The sequence below is a fragment of the Odontesthes bonariensis genome, chromosome 10 (assembly GCF_027942865.1).
Source record: "Odontesthes bonariensis isolate fOdoBon6 chromosome 10, fOdoBon6.hap1, whole genome shotgun sequence".
Lineage (NCBI taxonomy): Eukaryota > Metazoa > Chordata > Actinopteri > Atheriniformes > Atherinopsidae > Odontesthes > Odontesthes bonariensis.
Genome location: NC_134515.1, coordinates 5,548,484 through 5,566,996, shown reverse-complemented (window position 1 = coordinate 5,566,996; position 18,513 = coordinate 5,548,484). Strand labels below are relative to the sequence as shown.

The window sequence follows — 18,513 nt, the reverse complement described above, 5'->3', positions numbered from 1 at the left end:
GACAGGCCTTTTCAAAATACGGCGCAGCGCATTGTCGTGCACCAGTCGATTTTTGTAACTTGGCTGCCCCGAGAACGACGAACCGGATGGACCAATTTGAGGCTGGCTTTACTGTATGAAACTGTGAGGGCGGGCTTGATCGCTGTCAGTTACACAAGAGGAGCAGGTCTGGAGTTGCTTCGTTCTCAGATGAAACGAAAAGAAAATGAATAAAATGTCCACATTTTCTTTCAGAACTGTTCCTCACAGAAGCTGACGTTTCCGACGACACTAACTGAACATGTGACGCAGTAAAGTTCTGTTTTGCACCATCCACGGTAAGAGTTCTGCATCACTCTGTGTTTTTAAGGCTTATTAAACAGTCTGTTCTGAATCAGCAACAGTTCGGTCATCAGCTCGATGTTATGAAGCCAGTAAAAATGATTTAATGTGCTTCTTTTTTTAACCAAAAAGGTCGAACCATTACAAATACTGTTAGTGAATTCAGAAGGAGAAGAAGAAAAGGAGAATTTGAGGCCAGCAGCAGAAGGTGAGACAGAATATGTTTAATGACTGATGTCTAAATGATGGGATGTCTCAGTGTCGCAGCTGCGCGTCTTTTAACTGGCACAAGAAAGTTTGAGCACATTTCACCGATTTTAGCCTCACTCCATTGGCTACCTGTCCATTTTAGAATTTATTTTAAAATTATTTTATTTGCTTTTAAATCCCTAAATGGTCTTGCCCCCATGTACCTCTCTGAACTCCTGCACCCCTACACACCCAGCCGATCCCTCCGGTCAGCTGACCACCTGCTCCTGAGGGTTCCCAAAACCAGGCTGAAGCTCAGAGGGGACCGAACATTCTCGGTTGCAGCTCCCAATTTATGGAACAAACTGCCACTGCACATTAGACAGGCCTCCTCACTGTCTAATTTCAAAACTCTTCTTAAAACGCACCTCTTTTCCTTGGCTTTTAATACTACGTAGGCTGTTGATTTTATGTTCACAGATATTTTATTTGGGGTGGGGTTGACAGTCTATTTATTTATTATGTTTTATTGTATTTATTTTATTGTACAGCACTTTGGAAACCTTTGTGTTTATTTAAACTGTGCTTTATAAATAAAGTGGATAGAATTGTCTTTGTCTTTGCAGAGTCCTGAATAAAACGTCAAAACATCAAGAGCTGGAGGATGTGGCCGGGACAGGGACGTCTCTGCTCAAGCTGCTGCCCCCAAAATCCGACCCCCGGAGAAGCAGCAGATGATGGATGGATGGAGAATATGTTCACTGCAGAGTAAATGTGCTTTAGAATCCAGTTACAATGCAGTTGGATGCTGGCACATTGTCTTTGCAGAGTCCTGAATAAAACATCAATAAGCAGATTCTCCAGCTCCACCACAGTCAGGACCATCATCTCACAGTGATCTCACTGTTCAGACTAAAATCTGCACGGCTTGTTCATCTCATCAAATTTAGAGTAGATGTGTACCATAAAGAGACATGTGACTGCTGAAGAAGCTAATCGATGACTTAATGTACCAACTTTAGAGCTGCTCCAGGTTTTGGACTGAAAGCCATTCAGCACAAAGTTGGTGAAATGTTCTGTATAAAATGTATTTATGGTGAAAAACACAAGGGTTTGTAAGAAAAGTACAAAGGTTGAAGAATTTCATGATTGATTACATTTTTATGGGCTGAGCGTGATGTTGCTTGTCATAGATGTTTGCATGTGGTTTATTCCTCATGTTCAGTTTCTGACACCTCCCTCCCTAACATGTTTATGTTTATGCATTTAGCAGACGCTGTGAGTGCCGGTGACTCACTAGCTTTGAACCTCGAAGTACTTTCGGACGCGACCATAACAGAAATAAAAGTCCGGAATCCAATAGTCCAGTTTGATGTCTTTCTTTAGTGAAACTTAAAGTCATACAAAACAAAGGATGAATTCTTAACTCATATCCAAATAATTAGCTGTTACGAGACGGTCAAAAGAATGTGATGCTCCTATGGCTCGCGGCTTCTCCACTCACGTTCTTCATGCGTCTTGACGCTTTCATATTAAATCAGCAACCAATCAAAATGCACCACAGTACCTAGTATCTAGGTAAACTTCTATTTGACTAAATAGAATATTAATCCTAAATATAAATCTAACCACATGAATGTATATATTACTTAAACATAGAAAATGGCTCCAACAGACGCTTTTATCCAAAACGACTTACAATTGAAAAAAATGTACAACATTACAGCTAGCATCAAAGCTAACAATAAGCTACATAGAAGGAAGCTGATGGGGTGACAGGGTAGAGATAGAGAGCAGGCATAGAGGGAAGTACAGGGAAGGAGATGCTCTCTGCAGAGCTGGGTCTTCAACAGTTTGTTGAAGATATTCAGGGACGCCCCCGTTCTGGTAGCGCTCGGCAGGTCATTCCACCATCGTGGAACGACACATGAACAGAGTCTGGATGGTCTTCAGCGTGATGTAGGCGCTTAGACGACAATCCTTTAAACGACCGGAGTGACCGAGTCGTGACGTCAGCCTTTGAGAGAGCATTCAGGTAGATGGGAGCCGTTCCATTAAGCACTCTGTAGGCTAACATCAGTGACTTGAATCAGATGCGGGCGGCTAAGGGTAACCAGTGGAGCTCAATGAGCAGAGGGGTGACGCTCTTTTAGGCTGATCGAAGACCAGATGCACCGCTGCGTTCTGGAGCATCTGCAGAGGTTTTACAGCACAGGCTGGGAGACCAGTTAGGAGGGAGATGAGCACAGCCTGCACCAAGAGCTGGGGGGCGTGTTGGGTTAGGTACGGCCCGATCTTTCTTATGTTTAACAATGCAAAGCGGCATGATCGATTACATAATTTTGCCCTTTGGCTGAATGTAATAAATGAATGTAAAATATAATTTATTTCTATATGACATAAGGGATTTGTCGGTATCTCTTCTGGAGAGCTGTTGGCCTTTACATTTAAAACATGTTGACTGTTTGAATTTGAGTCGCACTAAATAAAGTATATATATATTTTTAAACTAATCTGCATCTGAGTTTGTGCAAACAACCACTGATCAGGATGCATTTCAGTTCACATTATGACCGGGGCACGGTTGGATTTATTGCACCCACTGATGCCTGGAACAGCCTGGAAGTCGACCTACACCTGGAAGCTTTTGGTGTTCCTGTGCTCGGTGGCAGCTGAAGGTCTCTTCGTGGTTCGACTGTCAGGGACTGATCTGTGCTCGTGCATTTACCTGGTGGGACAACGAGGAAAAGTCTAAAAGATTCCATCTGTGGGGCCAGATCTATTTATTGAAAATTGTATAAACCTCCATCCATCCATCCATCATCTTCCGCTTGTCCGGGGATCGGGTCGCGGGGGCAGCAGCCTGAGCAGACCTGTATAAACAGATTGTATAAACCTATTAAGCTTAAAGCAGGCTTCACATAGAGATCTGAGATGTTTATTTATATGGCAGATGCTTTTATACAAAGCTACTCACACTGGTAGAGTAAGGGGGTCTTGCCTCAGGACTCCAACTGGAGGTAATACTTGTCATGCAGGGGATGTGAACCCAGGTCATATGAAAGGGGGCAATCTTACCACTACACGAGCCACTATCAAAGATATATGTGGGTGGGACATGGGTTGGCCTGACTGGCTCTATTGCTGGCAGAGTCTAGCTGGGCTGCACAGTTTCTGCTGGGATTGGGGGACAATTTTTGTGGGATGTTTTATATGTAGAAATGCATAGTATGTTGTCGTAAAAGTGGCTCTTCCCTTGATTCTTCCCTGCACAAGAAAAAAAAAAAAAACAAGATTAAATTGCATAAATAAGAAAAATTGTTTCTTGCTACACCTTGACAGTGGGGGAAAAACAAAACAATGTCCATTGTGATTTCAAATAATTCGACAATGGCTTTTTAGTGCAAACTATTGGCCCATAGGGTATTACAAAAGTAACTACTTGAACGCCAGTTAATGCCCAAAATGCTCAAAAATGACTATTTGAGTTGTAAATCATTTGTTGACAGCTTGGTCCCCCCCCCCCCCTCCCAAGTTCAAGGGGGGGGTCTTCGAGCGGGATAAGACCCCATGACTCTAAAGAGGTGGTGGGGGAGAGGAGGGCTCTGGTCAAACTGTCCGCCATCATAAACAACACCTCCCACCCTCTGCATCAGACTCTGAGAGCCTTCAGCAGCAGACTGTTACACCCCAAGTGAAAGAAGGATTATCAGACTGTATAATGCTGCACTGCAACCATACATGCATGCAATAATCTGCTAAAATTTCATATTGAAATGTCATCGTTTGTATATATTTAAAAAAACATTTGTTATTGTATTTATAACAAGAGTATAACAGGAGAGCTCCCTTTTCTATTTATTTTGACAAAATGTTCCTCTGGGAAACACTGCCACCTAGTGGACAATGTGAGGATGTGCTGGTGTTTGGTTATTAGTCTATGGTTTCCACTGTTGCCCAGTTCTTATCATTTATAGTAATTATTATTCATCTAATGTGACGTCAGGGGACATTTTATGCAGATGTGTTGGACAAAAACACAAGATTATTGCTCAGAGGTTCGTATCTGTCCATTTCTGGCTCTGGAGCTGTTTACGTCTTATGTTTCTGCTGCAGATACGATGAGCCTTCGCAGTGCACATCCGCTGCTTGCTTCTCTCTTCTTGTTCCCAGCCGGTTTAGGCAGAAAGCCAGCCTCCCAGACTTTGCTTCTGGTAAGGAATGCTCTTGTAAAGATAAGGGAGGATTGTCTTTTCCCCTCCCCGGCCGATTGATTTATTACACATAACTCCAAGACTTCTACACAACAAAGTTTGTGCTTTTGTTCTATTATTTCAAAGCCCACTGATATCTCCGTCTTTGAGGTTTACTTCCTGGAGGTGTGTTTTCATTGTTTGCACACCTGAGGGCAGCATGAACAGACTCAGACTGAGCTGCATTTCCTGATTCAGCACCTGCCTGGGCGAAAAATTAAGTTAGAGTAGAGAAGGGGGGGAGCGAACATGTGTTTTTGATTAGTTTGACTTTTTGTTTAGATATTTTCTTTTTTCGTTATTTTAACACAGTAAAGCCAGTCCTACTTTTTGTGTTGTGCGCGCATACATTTAGTATTACGGTATTCACATATGAGTGCACAAGTTTCTGCTGATAGAATTTTACATTTGGCCAGAAAATTCCACTTTTAAGGTTATAAACTCAATTACACGAGTTTGCTTTATATTTATTCATGTAAATATTATATTTGACCTTCTTAAAAGTGGAATTTTCTGACCAAATATAAAATTCTATCAGAAGAAACTTGTGCGTGAATACCGTAATACTGATTGTATGCGCGCACAGCACAGAAAGGAGGAGGTTAACTAACGAGGGCGGGTTTAATATCTGTCAGTGACATTAGAGGAGCAGGTCTGGACTTGCTTCGTTCGTTGGCTTGATCGCTGTCAGCTACATAAAAGGAGCTTATGAAACGAAACTAATTTTTTTTTCAGGACTATTCCTCACAGAGGGTTACATTTCCAACTGAGCATGTGACTCAGTAAAGTTCTGTTGTACGCCGGCCACGGTAAGAGCTCTGCATTACTCTGTGTGTTTAAGGCTTATTAAACAGTCTGCTTCTTTTTAAAATGATTTTAAAAAATGTATTTGTCAAATGCATGTTGTATGAACAGAGTAACCTGTTCCAGAATGAATTTTCTCATTTATTTAGTATATTAAACAGTGTGAGGGCTGAGTGAGGTTGTTTTGTCCTTGGCTAAATGTGTGAGAGTGAGGAGAGGAAGGTTACTTTGTGTTTATATCTACTGACAAACCTGTGGTCATGAATACTCTTTAAAACTGCTGTTTTATTTTCTGTTTAAGGGGTTTTCAACAGTTAGGAAGTAAGAATAGAGAAGTGAAATGTGGGTTAATATTTATAGATGCAGAAATGGCACAAAGAAGCTGACTTGTCTCTGATAGTTTGCTGACGTGGCACATTCATGCTGACTTGTCATATGTGCAGGTTTTCTGAGGTCTTGATCCTCCATAGTTTGGTAGATTTGATCCTCCCAGTTTGGCTTGACTGGAGCATTTTTCCATAAATGTTCCACAGATATGAAGCTTCCATTACAGACGCCTGTTCTTGCCTTTCAACGCTTTCATTTTCAGTGAGGTGAGCCAGTTTGTACAGTTGGAACATATCTTGGTGTGTTTTCAGTAAATTAAAACTGTGTTTGGAGGATTATCAAAACAAACCATGCGGGGCTGAAAAAGTGATGGATAGACGTGGTGTTCAACAGCCGGAAACACACAACAGGCTGATAAGCGAGAGCAGCAGAGGTCAGATAAGAGTTCACAGCAACACAGGAAAGCTGGCTGCAGTAAAGCGTTTATACATAACAGGGTTAGCTAAAGCTAAAGCTAAAGCTAACCTGAGCTAAAATGCCCATTCTGCTGCAGGAGTCACTCCACCACTCAGACCCCTTTTCCACTCTGCAGGCCTCACAGCGTGCAGTCGGGGCCCTTTGGCATCAGAGGTGAATGCATTGGGAGGACTTTAGAGTCAGTCAGTCTGAGTATTTCTTATTATCCAGTGTTCAAGGTCAAGTTCATGCCATTCCAGAGCACAATGTTTTCTGCTGCTCTGATAGTAGTTTAGTTTCTTTTGGTCAGCAAGATAACAGGAAATGAAAAAGGGAAAGAAATGAACCACTCCAAACTGGTTTCAAACACATGATAAGTCCTGTGAATGAAAGTCACACTTCCTCCAGCAGTTTTTTAAGTTATATGAACACTCGAGTCCAGTGTGACATTTAATCATGTGCCAGATCAGCTGCTGGTTGTGAAGGAACAACAGTATTTCAAAAGGTTGTATTTTAAACCAAAATAGTGGTTAAACCTAGCCTGGGAATTCCCATGCTGCTTTGCGCGTGATTTCATTCTCACTGCAAAGGCAGCCTGGAAACCACCGCCCTTATTTTTGCGGACACAACGTTACGCAACGGTATATGCCTTCTACCCTCATATTAACGCCATCGTCTTCTCATACACAGTAAAGCGTCTTCTTCTTCCTCGTTGAATTTCAGTCGCTCTACATACGTCATCTGGTATAAGTGATACAATTGGCTATGAATCGCGCGCAAAGCAGCATGGGAAGAACCAGACGCCATTTGATAGACATTCGTAGCGCCCGATAAACGGCTCTAGGCATTCGTAAACCACGCCTCAAATACGAGAAAATGCACACCTAGTTCCCAGACCACCATCTCATCGAGATGTGGACGCGTCAGCCAGGCTAGGTTAAACCTGCACTAACATTCTCACTGCACAATAATTGCTGCATACAGAATTAATGACCATAATATTAATAGAACATGTGCCTATAACTGTCCCTCTTATTTGGTGTGTAAACACCAGAACTGCAGTATGTAAAAACGTTACTTTTAGTTTATTTCTATTCTGTCTTCGGCCTCTTCGGGACTTCTGCTCGTTTTCATTCGAACATTTTACATCTCAGCTTCACTCATTCTAATCTATAAGGAAAGCTGTTTTGTTTGGGAGGTAATTACGCTTTAACTGAATGTTCTCAGTTGACATAATTCAGCAGTCAGTTGGAGATTAAACACACACTGGGTCTACATGATGAGATTAATTAGATTACAGCTATAGTTGGGTTATGCTCCTTATCTGAGCAAGGGTAATTCTCCTTGGATATCTGGCGGTGAATGAATGGGATCAGAGGCACAAAGCGTGTCATACCCCGGTATGATAGGTGGTGCTGTACCCATTCCAGCTGTTGCTAATAGAGCCACTTCCTGTTGACCTCTTTTCAGATTAAGGTGTCTCCATGAACTTAATAACTCAGTCTAATTGTAATTTAGCCCTTAATCAGATTTTTACAGTGCTGTGTAACCCCACTGAGTGAAAGGTCACTGAATATTGTCTTTTCTCATGATTTAATTTAACTTTTGAAATGCCAAAGTTTTATAAACATCCAATTGTGATCCGCTGACTGACTTTTAAAATCATTAAAGTTATTGATTTTGCTGTTTGTGAAACATCGATTATTTTACTTTAGATGTTGTTACCATGTTAAACATCAACTTTCAGAGCTGGACAGCATTTAAATGCTGTTTCGGTCTGAAACAAAGCTTAACATAAGTTACCATGGTGATCCAGCAGGTTAAACTGGCTGCCAGCTCAACTGACAAAGCTTTGCATCTCGTTTCACATTTCATCCCTCTGGTCAGGGGCGTGGTTAGGGTTTAATGTTCCACTCTATGTGCAATCTGTGGGTTAATGTTCCACTCTATGTGTTCCACTCTATGTGCAATCTGTGGGTGAGTTCATGTGGCACAACATTGAAATAGTGTGGGGGTGAAGGACTTAACTTGGAGCCGTACATGCAGGTAGTCAGAACTTCAACAAGGAGGTGAAGCGATTCAATGTGGGCGTTGTGAATAGGAATAGAACACTATTTCAATTCTGTGTATGTTCTGCACAAATGGCATTGACAAGAAAAATTGACTTGAAACGTCTGCATTTCGTCACTACTTCTGCTAAATGACCGCAGCTGTGGGTTAGTGGTTATCTTCTGCTCATCAAAGCCAAACGTGACAAAGGTGGCTTCACATGATTCAGAATCAACTCCCAGGATGACTGTTTGAGAGTAAAAGTGTCTGAACTGGAAATATGGGGTTTAGTAAAGAAGTATTAACTAAATTAGTAACTTCTTGACGCTCACAAAAATGAACACAAAGGCTAAATGAAACACATGCTGAACAATTTATTCAGTTTTTATTTTTAGGGCTTTTAGTTATCATGAGTGCGCTGTGACTGCCTTCACACGGATAAAGCACCCAGAATATTGACTTCAAGTTGATTTTAACTAGGGCTGGGCGAGTTAACTTGTTATTATCGCGTTAACGCATTGATTATTTAACGCCGATAATTATTTTATTGCGCATTAACAGTTTTATTTATTTATTTATTTTAAAAATAATAATTTTTTGGGGGGCTTTTGTGCCTTTAATGGATAGGAAAGTTCAGAGAGACAGGAAGCAGGGGGCAGAGAGAGGGGGAACGACACGCAGCACAGGGCCGTCCGATGCGGGACTCAAACCGGGGCCAGCTGCAGCGAGGACTATAGCCTCTGTACATGGGGCGCCTGCTCAACCCACTACACCACGGACCACCCCTGTTTTATAGGCTTTTATTTTGTAAAAGTCTGTTGCTCACAGGCTTTTATTTTGTAAAAGTCTGCTGCTGCCTGCTGTGGAACAGGAAAAGAAAGTAATCGGCGGATCCACCTAACATGGAGAAGGGTACGGAACTTTTACTCGGCCATTTTCATTTTAAAGTTCTTCCAGACGGCGGAGTCGACAGAACCAAAGTCATCTGTAAACACTGCCAAGTTGAATTGTCTTCTCAGCGTAGTAGTTCCAGTCTAAAATATCACTTAAAGGCAAAACACACAACTGATAGCAGCAAGTCATTCAAGGAAACAGACAGTGGAGCGAGGCTTCTACATAAAAACTACAGAAAGATGCTGATGTTAAAAGTGTGTTTGCCCAACAAATGTTATGGCACTTTCATTCATATGGCAGCACATTTAAAATAAAGCTAAATGCTAAAAGCTATACGCTACTTTTGGATTCATTTTTGGATTTTGCGTACAAATGCAATTAATTAGATTAAAACTTTTAATCGTTGCCCAGTCCTAATTTTAACTTAAATACTCTTCATGATTTGACTATATTCCTGATTGGGTTAGTTCATGTATTGCTGTTCTTAATTGTTTAGAATCTCCTTTTACAGGAAGAGGATCCAAACTTAAGTCTAAAGTAAAAGCAAATGCAGGGAGTGGTGTGTCAGCACATGAAGCACATATTTTTAAATGTACATTTATGCCCTTATTTGTGTTTATTGTAGCACTTTTCATGTGATATTGCATTCATAAATGTGTATTGACCTCATTACGTGTCTTTTAAATCACTTTATTGTGTTTTTGTCTCGTCTCCAACTCTAAGTTGAGATTTCTCGATTCTCCAAAAAGGGTTTTGTCTGCAAATAAAGAGGATGTTGATGTTACCAGAATCTTCCTGGTTTCTCTCTAACATCCTAATTTAAAATGTCATACCACATTTTCCTGCTTCCCCTCCCAACTCAGCTGATACTGAGAGTGTTGAGATTGAAACAAGCTGTTTACAAGGACTCTCCCGGCATCATTAGCTGCTGCTTCCAAATCAAACTATCTGGAGTCCATCGTTCTACAGAGAGAAAGATTATTCACAAGTGGAAAACATTCAGGACAGCTGTCAATCTTCCCAGGAGTGGACGTCCCAGCAAGGTCACCCCAAGGTCAGAAACCCAAGAGCTACATCTCAGACTCTGCGGGCCTCAGTCAGCATGTTAAAGGTTAAAGTTCATGACAGCACAGTTAGAAACAGGCTGAACAGGCATGGCTTGTGTGGAAGGGCTGCAGGAGAAAGCCTCTTCTCTCTAAAAAGAACATGGCAGCACAGCTTAGGTTTGCAAAGCTGCATCTGAACAAACCACAAGACTTCTGGAACAATGTCCTTTGGACAGAGCAGACCAAAGTGGAGATGTTTGCTCATAATGCTCAGCAGCACGTTTGGAGGAAACCAAACACAGCATATCAGCACAAACACCTCACACCAGCTGTCAAGCACGGTGGTGGAGGGCTGATGATCTGGGCTGGTTCTGCAGCCACAGGACCTGGGCACCTCGCAGTCATCGAGTCCACCATGAACTCCTCTGGATACCAAAGTGTTCTAGAGTCAGATGTGAGTCAAAGCTGGGCTGAAACTGGCTCATCAGCAGGACAAAGATCCCAAACACAGCAGCAGATCTACAGCAGAATGTGTGAAGAAGAGAAGAATCAAGGTGCTGCAACGGTCCAGTCAGAGTCCAGAGCTCAGCCTGCCTGAGATGCTGTGGTCAATGGTAGCATGAATGTTGATACTCTCCACCTGCGCTCCTACTTTCTGCAGACACGTGACTCCGGCCCCAGAGACATTTTTGTTTTGCCCTTCAGGGCCACCGTAGCTACATGAGGTCATGAACCTTATCAAATCAAATCAAATCTGCTCACCGGGTGAGCCAAATGTTATCATAGTTATTATTAGTTTTTAAAAGGACTATTTTAGAGATGTTTACATGATTTCTGGCTGTGAAAAGAAAAATAAAACTAGCTGTTAGTGATATAAATCTGATTAAATTTGAAAGTGAAAGTATGAAGCATGTGGGATTCCCCTGTCTTTCCTGATAATTAAAGTTAAGTCACAGATCAGTAAATTTAATTATCTTCTCCCACACGTATAATGTATAATGTATAATGGCTGATCTCTTATTTTTTGTTTCAATAAGTTGTTCAGAATCAAACCAAATATTTGTAGTTTGTAAACACACTTTACTTTAACAAAAATATAAAGAATCATATAATGCTTAGTATGATATGATTCTATGATATGAATCCTGAATAACATTGAGCTTGCTTAAGTGACAAACAAGTTCAGTAACTGCGGTCAAAGTCCGCTTTTTATATCCTTTGCTGTGCGCATATATTTAGTATTACGGTATTCAAGTTTAAATTCGCTCCGTGCTCTGTGATGGTTAAAAAAGCTGTCAACAAATTATTTCAACTCAATAGGTTATTTTCGAGTAATTTGGGTATTAACTGGCACTCAAGTAGTTACTTTTGTAATACAAAAGTTTTTTTTCCACGGTTTGGAAAGTCAACAGGCAACAAAAAACGCTCTGATTGTCTTTAAATGCTTTTCAGGATCAACTGATATTACGCATCATTGGATTCTTTATCATGACATCATGGTAACTATAGTTCTTTTGTTGTGCGTCCTGGAGTCTAATCTTGGTCATATTTGCAGAACAAAGAAAGTAGCTCCAAAGAATTACATGTTCTCTCAATAATATTTCCATTTTCAGAACAATGTGTGATTTGTTTGTGCAGCTGGACACGGCCATGAATGAAATGAAGGTTAAAAAAAGAAAAATATTTTGATCTCATTTTGAAATTCGAAGCCATGATTCCCGAGTTTGTTTTATATTGTTTTGTGTAAATAATATATATAACCTTCTTAAAAGTGGAATTTTATCAGAAGAAATGTGTGCGTTCAAACGTTAATGCCGTAAAACTGAAAGTATGCGCGCACAGCACAGAAAGTAGGAAGATTACTGTATGAAACTGTGAGGGCGGGCTTGATCGCTGTCAGTTACACAAGAGGAGCAGGTCTAGTCTTGCTTCGTTCTCAGATGAAACGAAAAGAAAATTAATGAAATGTGCCCCTTTTTTCAGGACTATTCTTCACAGAAGAACGTTTCCGACGACACTTTAACTGAGCGTGAGACGCATTAAAGTGATATGTTTTGCACCATCCACGGTAAGAGTTCTGCATCACTCTGTGTTTTTAAGGCTTATTAAACAGTCTGTTCTGATCAGCAACAGTTCGGTCATCAGCTCGATGTTATGAAGCCAGTAAAAATGATTTAATGTTCCAGGAGCAACACAAAACTGCGACGCAGGAAGTGTTTTTAACCCAGCGTTTTAGAGAAGAAAGAACTGCAGCTGTGGTTGAAATGTTTCCGTGTTCAGACGAACTAAAGATGTGGGAGAATACAGCAGTCTGATGTTTCAGTTTATAGCTGCAGAGCACATACATTTAAACGGGAAATGTACAGAGAAGGTCTCAGCTTTGCGACGGAATATACTGAGTGTTGTTTGATAAAAGAGTTCAGAGGGTTGTTCTACAGGAAATCTCTTTAGGGTGGGGTTAGAGTTTTGTAAGAGAGAGCTATTTGAAAACCAGTTCAGGCTGTTTAACCTTTCAGTCTCAGAGTTGGTTCAAATATATGACGGGAAAAGTCAACTAAGTATGTCATGTGACCTTTTCATCATGTTGAAACACAGGAACAAACAACCTGAGTAAACAGAGCGTTTTTACATTATATTTTTATGTTTAGATTTCTGTGCAGAGGTTAAACCAGTATTTAAAAATGTGCTACAATAATGTTTGTTCTTCTAATCTAATCTTTAAATCAAGCTGAGCTCTGAAAACTTAGTTTCAGTTACATAAAGAGCAGAACAGACTGTGGCAGGAAAGAAACAGATAAAGTTACACTCATGTGAACTTTGAGCAGAACTATGAGCTGTATAAGCTTCGTGGCAGATTGATTTTCTCTTTGTCTCTAAAGCAAAGTGAAATGAACAACGTTTGCAGCTCAAGTTTCAGGCTGTTAACCAGTCCCCCACAGTAACCAGAGTCCCTGTGGGTTCATGCAGCTTATGTGTGATTTCTTTTTTCTTTGCAGATTGTCGCCGGTGGATTTTGTCATTCCGACTAATTTCATCCCAAATCTCAGTGAGATGGTGTTACCAGCTGCAGGAAACTTTAAACCTGCATCATAAAATGACTTTAAGAGGAAAAGCTTTGACAGCAGCTGCATCTGTGCTGGTAACGTTCCCTGTTACAGGAAGTAGACAGCAGACACTCTGATATGTCACAGCAGGAAGTGTGGAGGTGTTCTGATAATGAATGCATTTAACTTTGGGAAGGTTCCACTTCTTAGCATGCTGGTTCACTTTCATAGGTACTTTTTTTATACATGCTTACTGGCGCATTGAGTTATCCATAATGGCATTAATCCAACAAAATTCAGTGAAAATGAAAGATTAAAGCTGCTGCTAAGTCTTCAAAAGGGCCCTGTAGTGGCTATTTGTCCTCAGTGTCAATAATCAAAAACATCAAAACCATAATAAACTAAATCAAATCAAACGGCCACTGAGACACCAAGGGAGGGAATTTACGCAGGATAAATGAGTCCATTGTCTATGAGTCCAGGTTTATTGTTCAAAACGAACAAAGAGCAATGGGCCTTCGCCGCCTCTCTTGCCCTGATAAAAGAAAAAAAAAACATTAGCCCTCCCAGGTTCCCAGTGCCTTCAAAATAAAAGCATAGTTAAATACCCAAATGAACTCAAACAATACTAAATATCATAAACAACTAAAAAGGTGTATTCCCCAAACTAACCTCCCAAAAGATAACTAAATAATAAGTGAGCCAAATATTACAAAATAACAAATGGCTCCGACAGGCCTCAATGCAATGTGAAAGTGGGCGTATGGAGGTGTTGGTGGGTTTATTTTAACGAGCGGTTTCATGAAGTAACACCATGTGCATGTCGGGGGTTGTATGATCTTTTTATTCTTTTTTTTTTTATGTACTTGTTAACTACCTCCATCTTTACTCGTGTTATCGTCACGGAAACCAGCACCTCTGACTCATGATGGAAAATCTAATTTTCTCAGTTTGATTTCATCCCATAAATAGCAAATAAAATTAAATCAAATGAATAGAAATGAATCGGTGTGGGCGGAGTTGGGTTTAACTGAGACCTTAGAAGAAGTGAAAAGAACCTCTGAAATACTTCAAATGAAATAACAATACTGACTGACCTTAAAGAAAGGATGAGGGAACATATCTGGTGTCTTCTAGTCTTTATTTCTCCATCATTGCTTTAAAACAGAATAAATATGGTGTCAGTAAAAGAAAACTTCAGTCATAATGAAAAACTGTTCTTCCTCCTCACAGATGGTTGTGCTGAGAGCGTTCTCTGTCCATGCTGTCACATGTCATCCATCAGAGTATAAAATTGAAGGCGAATGCTGTCCCATGTGTCCCCCCGGTGAGAGACTAACTCGTCATCTCTTTGGTTTTTACTCGTGTTCTGCTCCTGTTTTCTTTCTGCTTAAGTACTCAGTACTTATCCTGCTCAACTTATCGGCTGCATTTGACACAGTCAACCACGGCATCCTTTAGTCCATGATCTCCAGCGTGGGCATCACAGGATGAGCTCACTCCTGGTTTGAATCATACCTCACAGGTCGGTCATTCAAAGTATCCTGGCTTGGTCACACTTCTGCAGCTCAACACCTCGCCACAGGCATACCCCAAGGTTCAGTACTGGGACCTCTTCCTTTTGCCATATACAACATCGCTGGGCTTCTCATACCGCTGCTATGCTGACGATACCCAGCTCTATGTGTCGTTCCCACCCGACGACCACACGGTCTCAGCACGAATCTCAGAACGTCTCTCTGACATATCGAAATGGATGAAAGCCCATCACCTCCAACTAAACCTCTCTAAAACCGAACTGCTCATCTTCCCAGCCAAACCAACCGTACACCACAGCATCTGCATCCAAACTGAATCTCTATCTCTTGCTCCATCAAAGGAAGCTACAAACTTGGGTTTCATGATTGATGACTAAAGCCTGATTTATAGTCGTCCGGGAAAGGCCACGGAGACGCTCTCCGTCACTTGTGTGCGTCGGCCAACATTCCTATCTATCTATCCGTCGAGGCGACAGAGACTCGCGGAGACCGCAAGGGTTGTGATTGGTCGGCTAACAAAATCTATTCTGGAATCACTTTCCCGGTTTAGCTCCTTCCTCTCAGAACAACAACGCCGCCATTTCTGAAAGAGTTTACTGTGTGCCGGTCAACATTTGGTCAAAAGTATTTGCATTTCAACATCAACAAGCTCCAACTCCAACAACAGTCTTTCTCTGTCGGTCGCCATCGTTCGAAGTGAGGAGTGGAACGGAGCCGGAAGATGAACAACCAATCAACCACTTTCACCATAGACAAGATTGCGAGATTGGGTCGTCTAACGTAGCGCCGCCTACTGATCAGGAGGTGAACTGCCTTGCATATCCGACATCCCGACGGAGAACTTTGAAAGGTTTAATTTAATAGCCTCTGCATGACCACGGAGTCGGATTGACAGATAGCTATGGAGAAGCATACCGAGGCCTTTACTGACCTTTAAAGATCATGTTGGCTTCGTTGCTCGATCTTGCCGCTTTGCATTATTAAACAAGATCAGGCCGAGAGTCCTTAATGGAACGGCTCCCATCTAGCTGAATGCTCTCTCACAGGCTGACATCACGACTCGGTCACTCCGGTCGTTTAAAGGATTGTCGTCTAACAGCGCCTACACCACACTGAAGACCATCCAGACTCTTTTCATGTGTCGTTCCATGATGGTGGAATGACCTGCCGAGCGCTACCAGAACAGGGGCGTCCCTGAATCAGAGAGCATCTCCTTCCCTGTACTTCCCTCTGTGCATGCACTCTATCTCTACCCTGTCATCCCATCAGCTTCCTTCTACGTAGCTTATTGTTAGCTTTGATGCTAGCTGCATTGTTAAATCCTCATTTGTAAGTTGATTTGGATAAGAGCGTCTGTTAAATAGAATAGAAAAATACTTTATTCGAATTAGTCAAGTAGCTAAAAGAAAATTAAATATTTACAATGATTGTATATTAGACAACAACAATGATAATGATAATAATAATAAATGACTAAATAAATAAATAGAATGCATAAACATAATATTACATATTTTATTTCAGTAATAAGATTACTCAGATTAAAATCCTTTGCTTTCCAACAGGAAGTCGAGTCAAAACAGACTGCACAGAGATCAAAAGCACGTCGTGTCTTCCCTGCACAGAGGGAACATATATGGACAAACCGAATGGATTGAAGAACTGTGTTCCATGCACTACTTGTGATTCAGGTAAATGTACAGGCAGTCCTATATCCATGTCAACATTTCTGTGGGTTTTACTTAAGAATTTATAACCCAGATAAGCTGTTGCGTCAGACTAAAACCATGTTTTATATCAGATAACAGAAAGTTTTGTGTCTGTATCATAACCTGTGCTTGTGTTCACGGGTTCAGGGCTGAAGGTAAAGCAGAGCTGTGCACCAACATCAGATACAGTTTGTGGAACAATGGAGGGATTCTTCTGTGTTGACCCTACAAAAAGTGGCTGTGCAGAAGCTCAGAAACACAAGAGTTGTGACCCGGGACAATACATCAGCAGCAGAGGTGTGTTTTCTAACGTTCACATTAAAGGTCACATGAGTTCAGGATCAGAGCTGAGTTTTAAACAGTGTGCTGAACTGTTTTCCACATATGATCTGTGATTGTTCAGGAACAGCCTCCACAGACTCTGAGTGCTCTGCCTGCAGCAGTGGAACATTTTCAGATGGAACATTAACATCTTGTCAGCCACACACTCAGTAAGTAGTTCCTCATCACAGGCGTGAACACCTTTAATCTCCTGGAACAGCAGGGAATCGGTTGCATCTGAACATCATCTTTAAATAACGTCCCTCTGTCATTCCAGATGTGAATCAGAAAACCTTCAGCTGATAAAAGCAGGAACTTCTTCAGCTGATGCAGAATGTGGAGAAAATACGTCCAGAGTGACAGAAATTGCTGTCGCTGTTTCAGTTGTTTTTTTAGTAGTATTATTACTAACAGGCCTATATATACTTTACCGCAAAAAGAAGATCTATCCGAACAGAGGTGAGGACAATAGATTTCTGTTAATTTACTAATTTATTCTTTCAGCCCAGTCATGACAGTGTGTAAGATGTTTTGTGTTTTACAGACAAAAAAGCGAGTCAAGAAACTCCATTAGAGGTTTGTTTGTTTCTCACTTTCCTTCAACAGTCTTTTATTACCACACTTTGTTAATCAAATGAATTCATTTAAGCTTCTTTTTTTTTTAACCAAAAAGGACGAACCATTACCAATACTGTCAGTGAATCCAGAAGGAGAAGAAGAAAAGGGGACTTTGAGGCCAGCAGCAGCAGCAGAAGGTGAGACAGAAGATGTTTAATGACTGATGTCTCAGTAAATCTCCAAACTGTTTGTGCTTTAAGTCAATTTATTTCCCTCCACAGTATTACACCATATTTAATTGAGCCCAACCATATATGTTCACTGCAGAGTAAATGTGCTTCAGAATCCAGTTATGATGCAGTTGGATGCTGGCACATTGTCTTTGCAGCGTCCTGAATAAAACATCAATAAGCAGATTCTCCAGCTCCACCACAGTCAGGACCATCATCTCACAGTGATCTCACTGTTCAGACTAAAATCTGCACGGCTTGTTCATCTCATCAAATTTAGAGTAGATGTGTATCATAAAGAGAGACATGTGACTGCTGAAGAAGCTAATCGATGACTTAAAGGAGAACTGCGGTATTTTCAACATTAAGCCTCTTTTCTGAGTCGTCTGCAATGTTTTAGAACCCCCCTCACCGCTTTGTTGATGTTTACTGCTGTCTCCGGTATTTGCCTAATTTTGATTCATCTCAACCTGCTTCAGAACGGCAAGTCATGCGCATGTCCAAAAAGGTCCGTAAAAGCACCATAAACGTTCGTTTTCAAAATCATCAACTCACCGGAGTGGTTACTGGTGTGCACTGGTAATCCATATCAAATTTCGTTGCGAAACGTTGCTTCTGTCGTGTTTTATTTGACATTTTGTACTGGATGTTCGTTGATATTACTCCGCCACCGCTAAGAAAATAGTGCGAGCATGAACGAGCTGCCAAATAAAACACGACAGAAGCAACTTTTCGCAACGAAATTGGATATGGATTACCAGTGCACACCAGTAA

The 18,513-nt window shown here is 41.1% G+C and overlaps 1 protein-coding gene across 3 annotated transcripts; it reads left to right on the top strand.

The window, feature by feature from the left end:
• Window positions 1–260: 260 nt before the first annotated feature.
• On the top strand, window positions 261–18,142 carry LOC142390527 (tumor necrosis factor receptor superfamily member 14-like). Of its 3 annotated transcripts, XM_075476013.1 has the most exons (11): window positions 5,479–5,572; window positions 12,323–12,407; window positions 13,336–13,478; window positions 14,617–14,710; window positions 16,487–16,612; window positions 16,778–16,927; window positions 17,034–17,121; window positions 17,229–17,410; window positions 17,496–17,527; window positions 17,625–17,706; window positions 17,791–18,142. In XM_075476013.1, the coding sequence occupies exons 2-11, from the start codon at window positions 12,389–12,391 to the stop codon at window positions 17,805–17,807; spliced, it is 933 nt and encodes a 310-aa protein (XP_075332128.1). In that variant the 5' UTR covers window positions 5,479–5,572; window positions 12,323–12,388; the 3' UTR covers window positions 17,808–18,142. The 3 variants fall into 3 exon arrangements, with proteins under 3 accessions (XP_075332129.1, XP_075332128.1, XP_075332127.1); XM_075476014.1 differs by lacking the exons at window positions 5,479–5,572; window positions 12,323–12,407 and adding an exon at window positions 261–317; XM_075476012.1 differs by lacking the exon at window positions 5,479–5,572 and having other exon boundaries at window positions 12,029–12,407.
• The last annotated feature ends 371 nt before the right edge of the window (window positions 18,143–18,513 follow it).

Excerpts from the sequence above, each read along its gene's own strand:
- LOC142390527 (XM_075476013.1), top strand. Across the intron at positions 14,711-16,486 it reads CTGTCCCATGTGTCCCCCCG|GAAGTCGAGTCAAAACAGAC; the intron begins GTGAGAGACTAA and ends GCTTTCCAACAG. Across the intron at positions 17,122-17,228 it reads TCTTGTCAGCCACACACTCA|ATGTGAATCAGAAAACCTTC; the intron begins GTAAGTAGTTCC and ends CTGTCATTCCAG.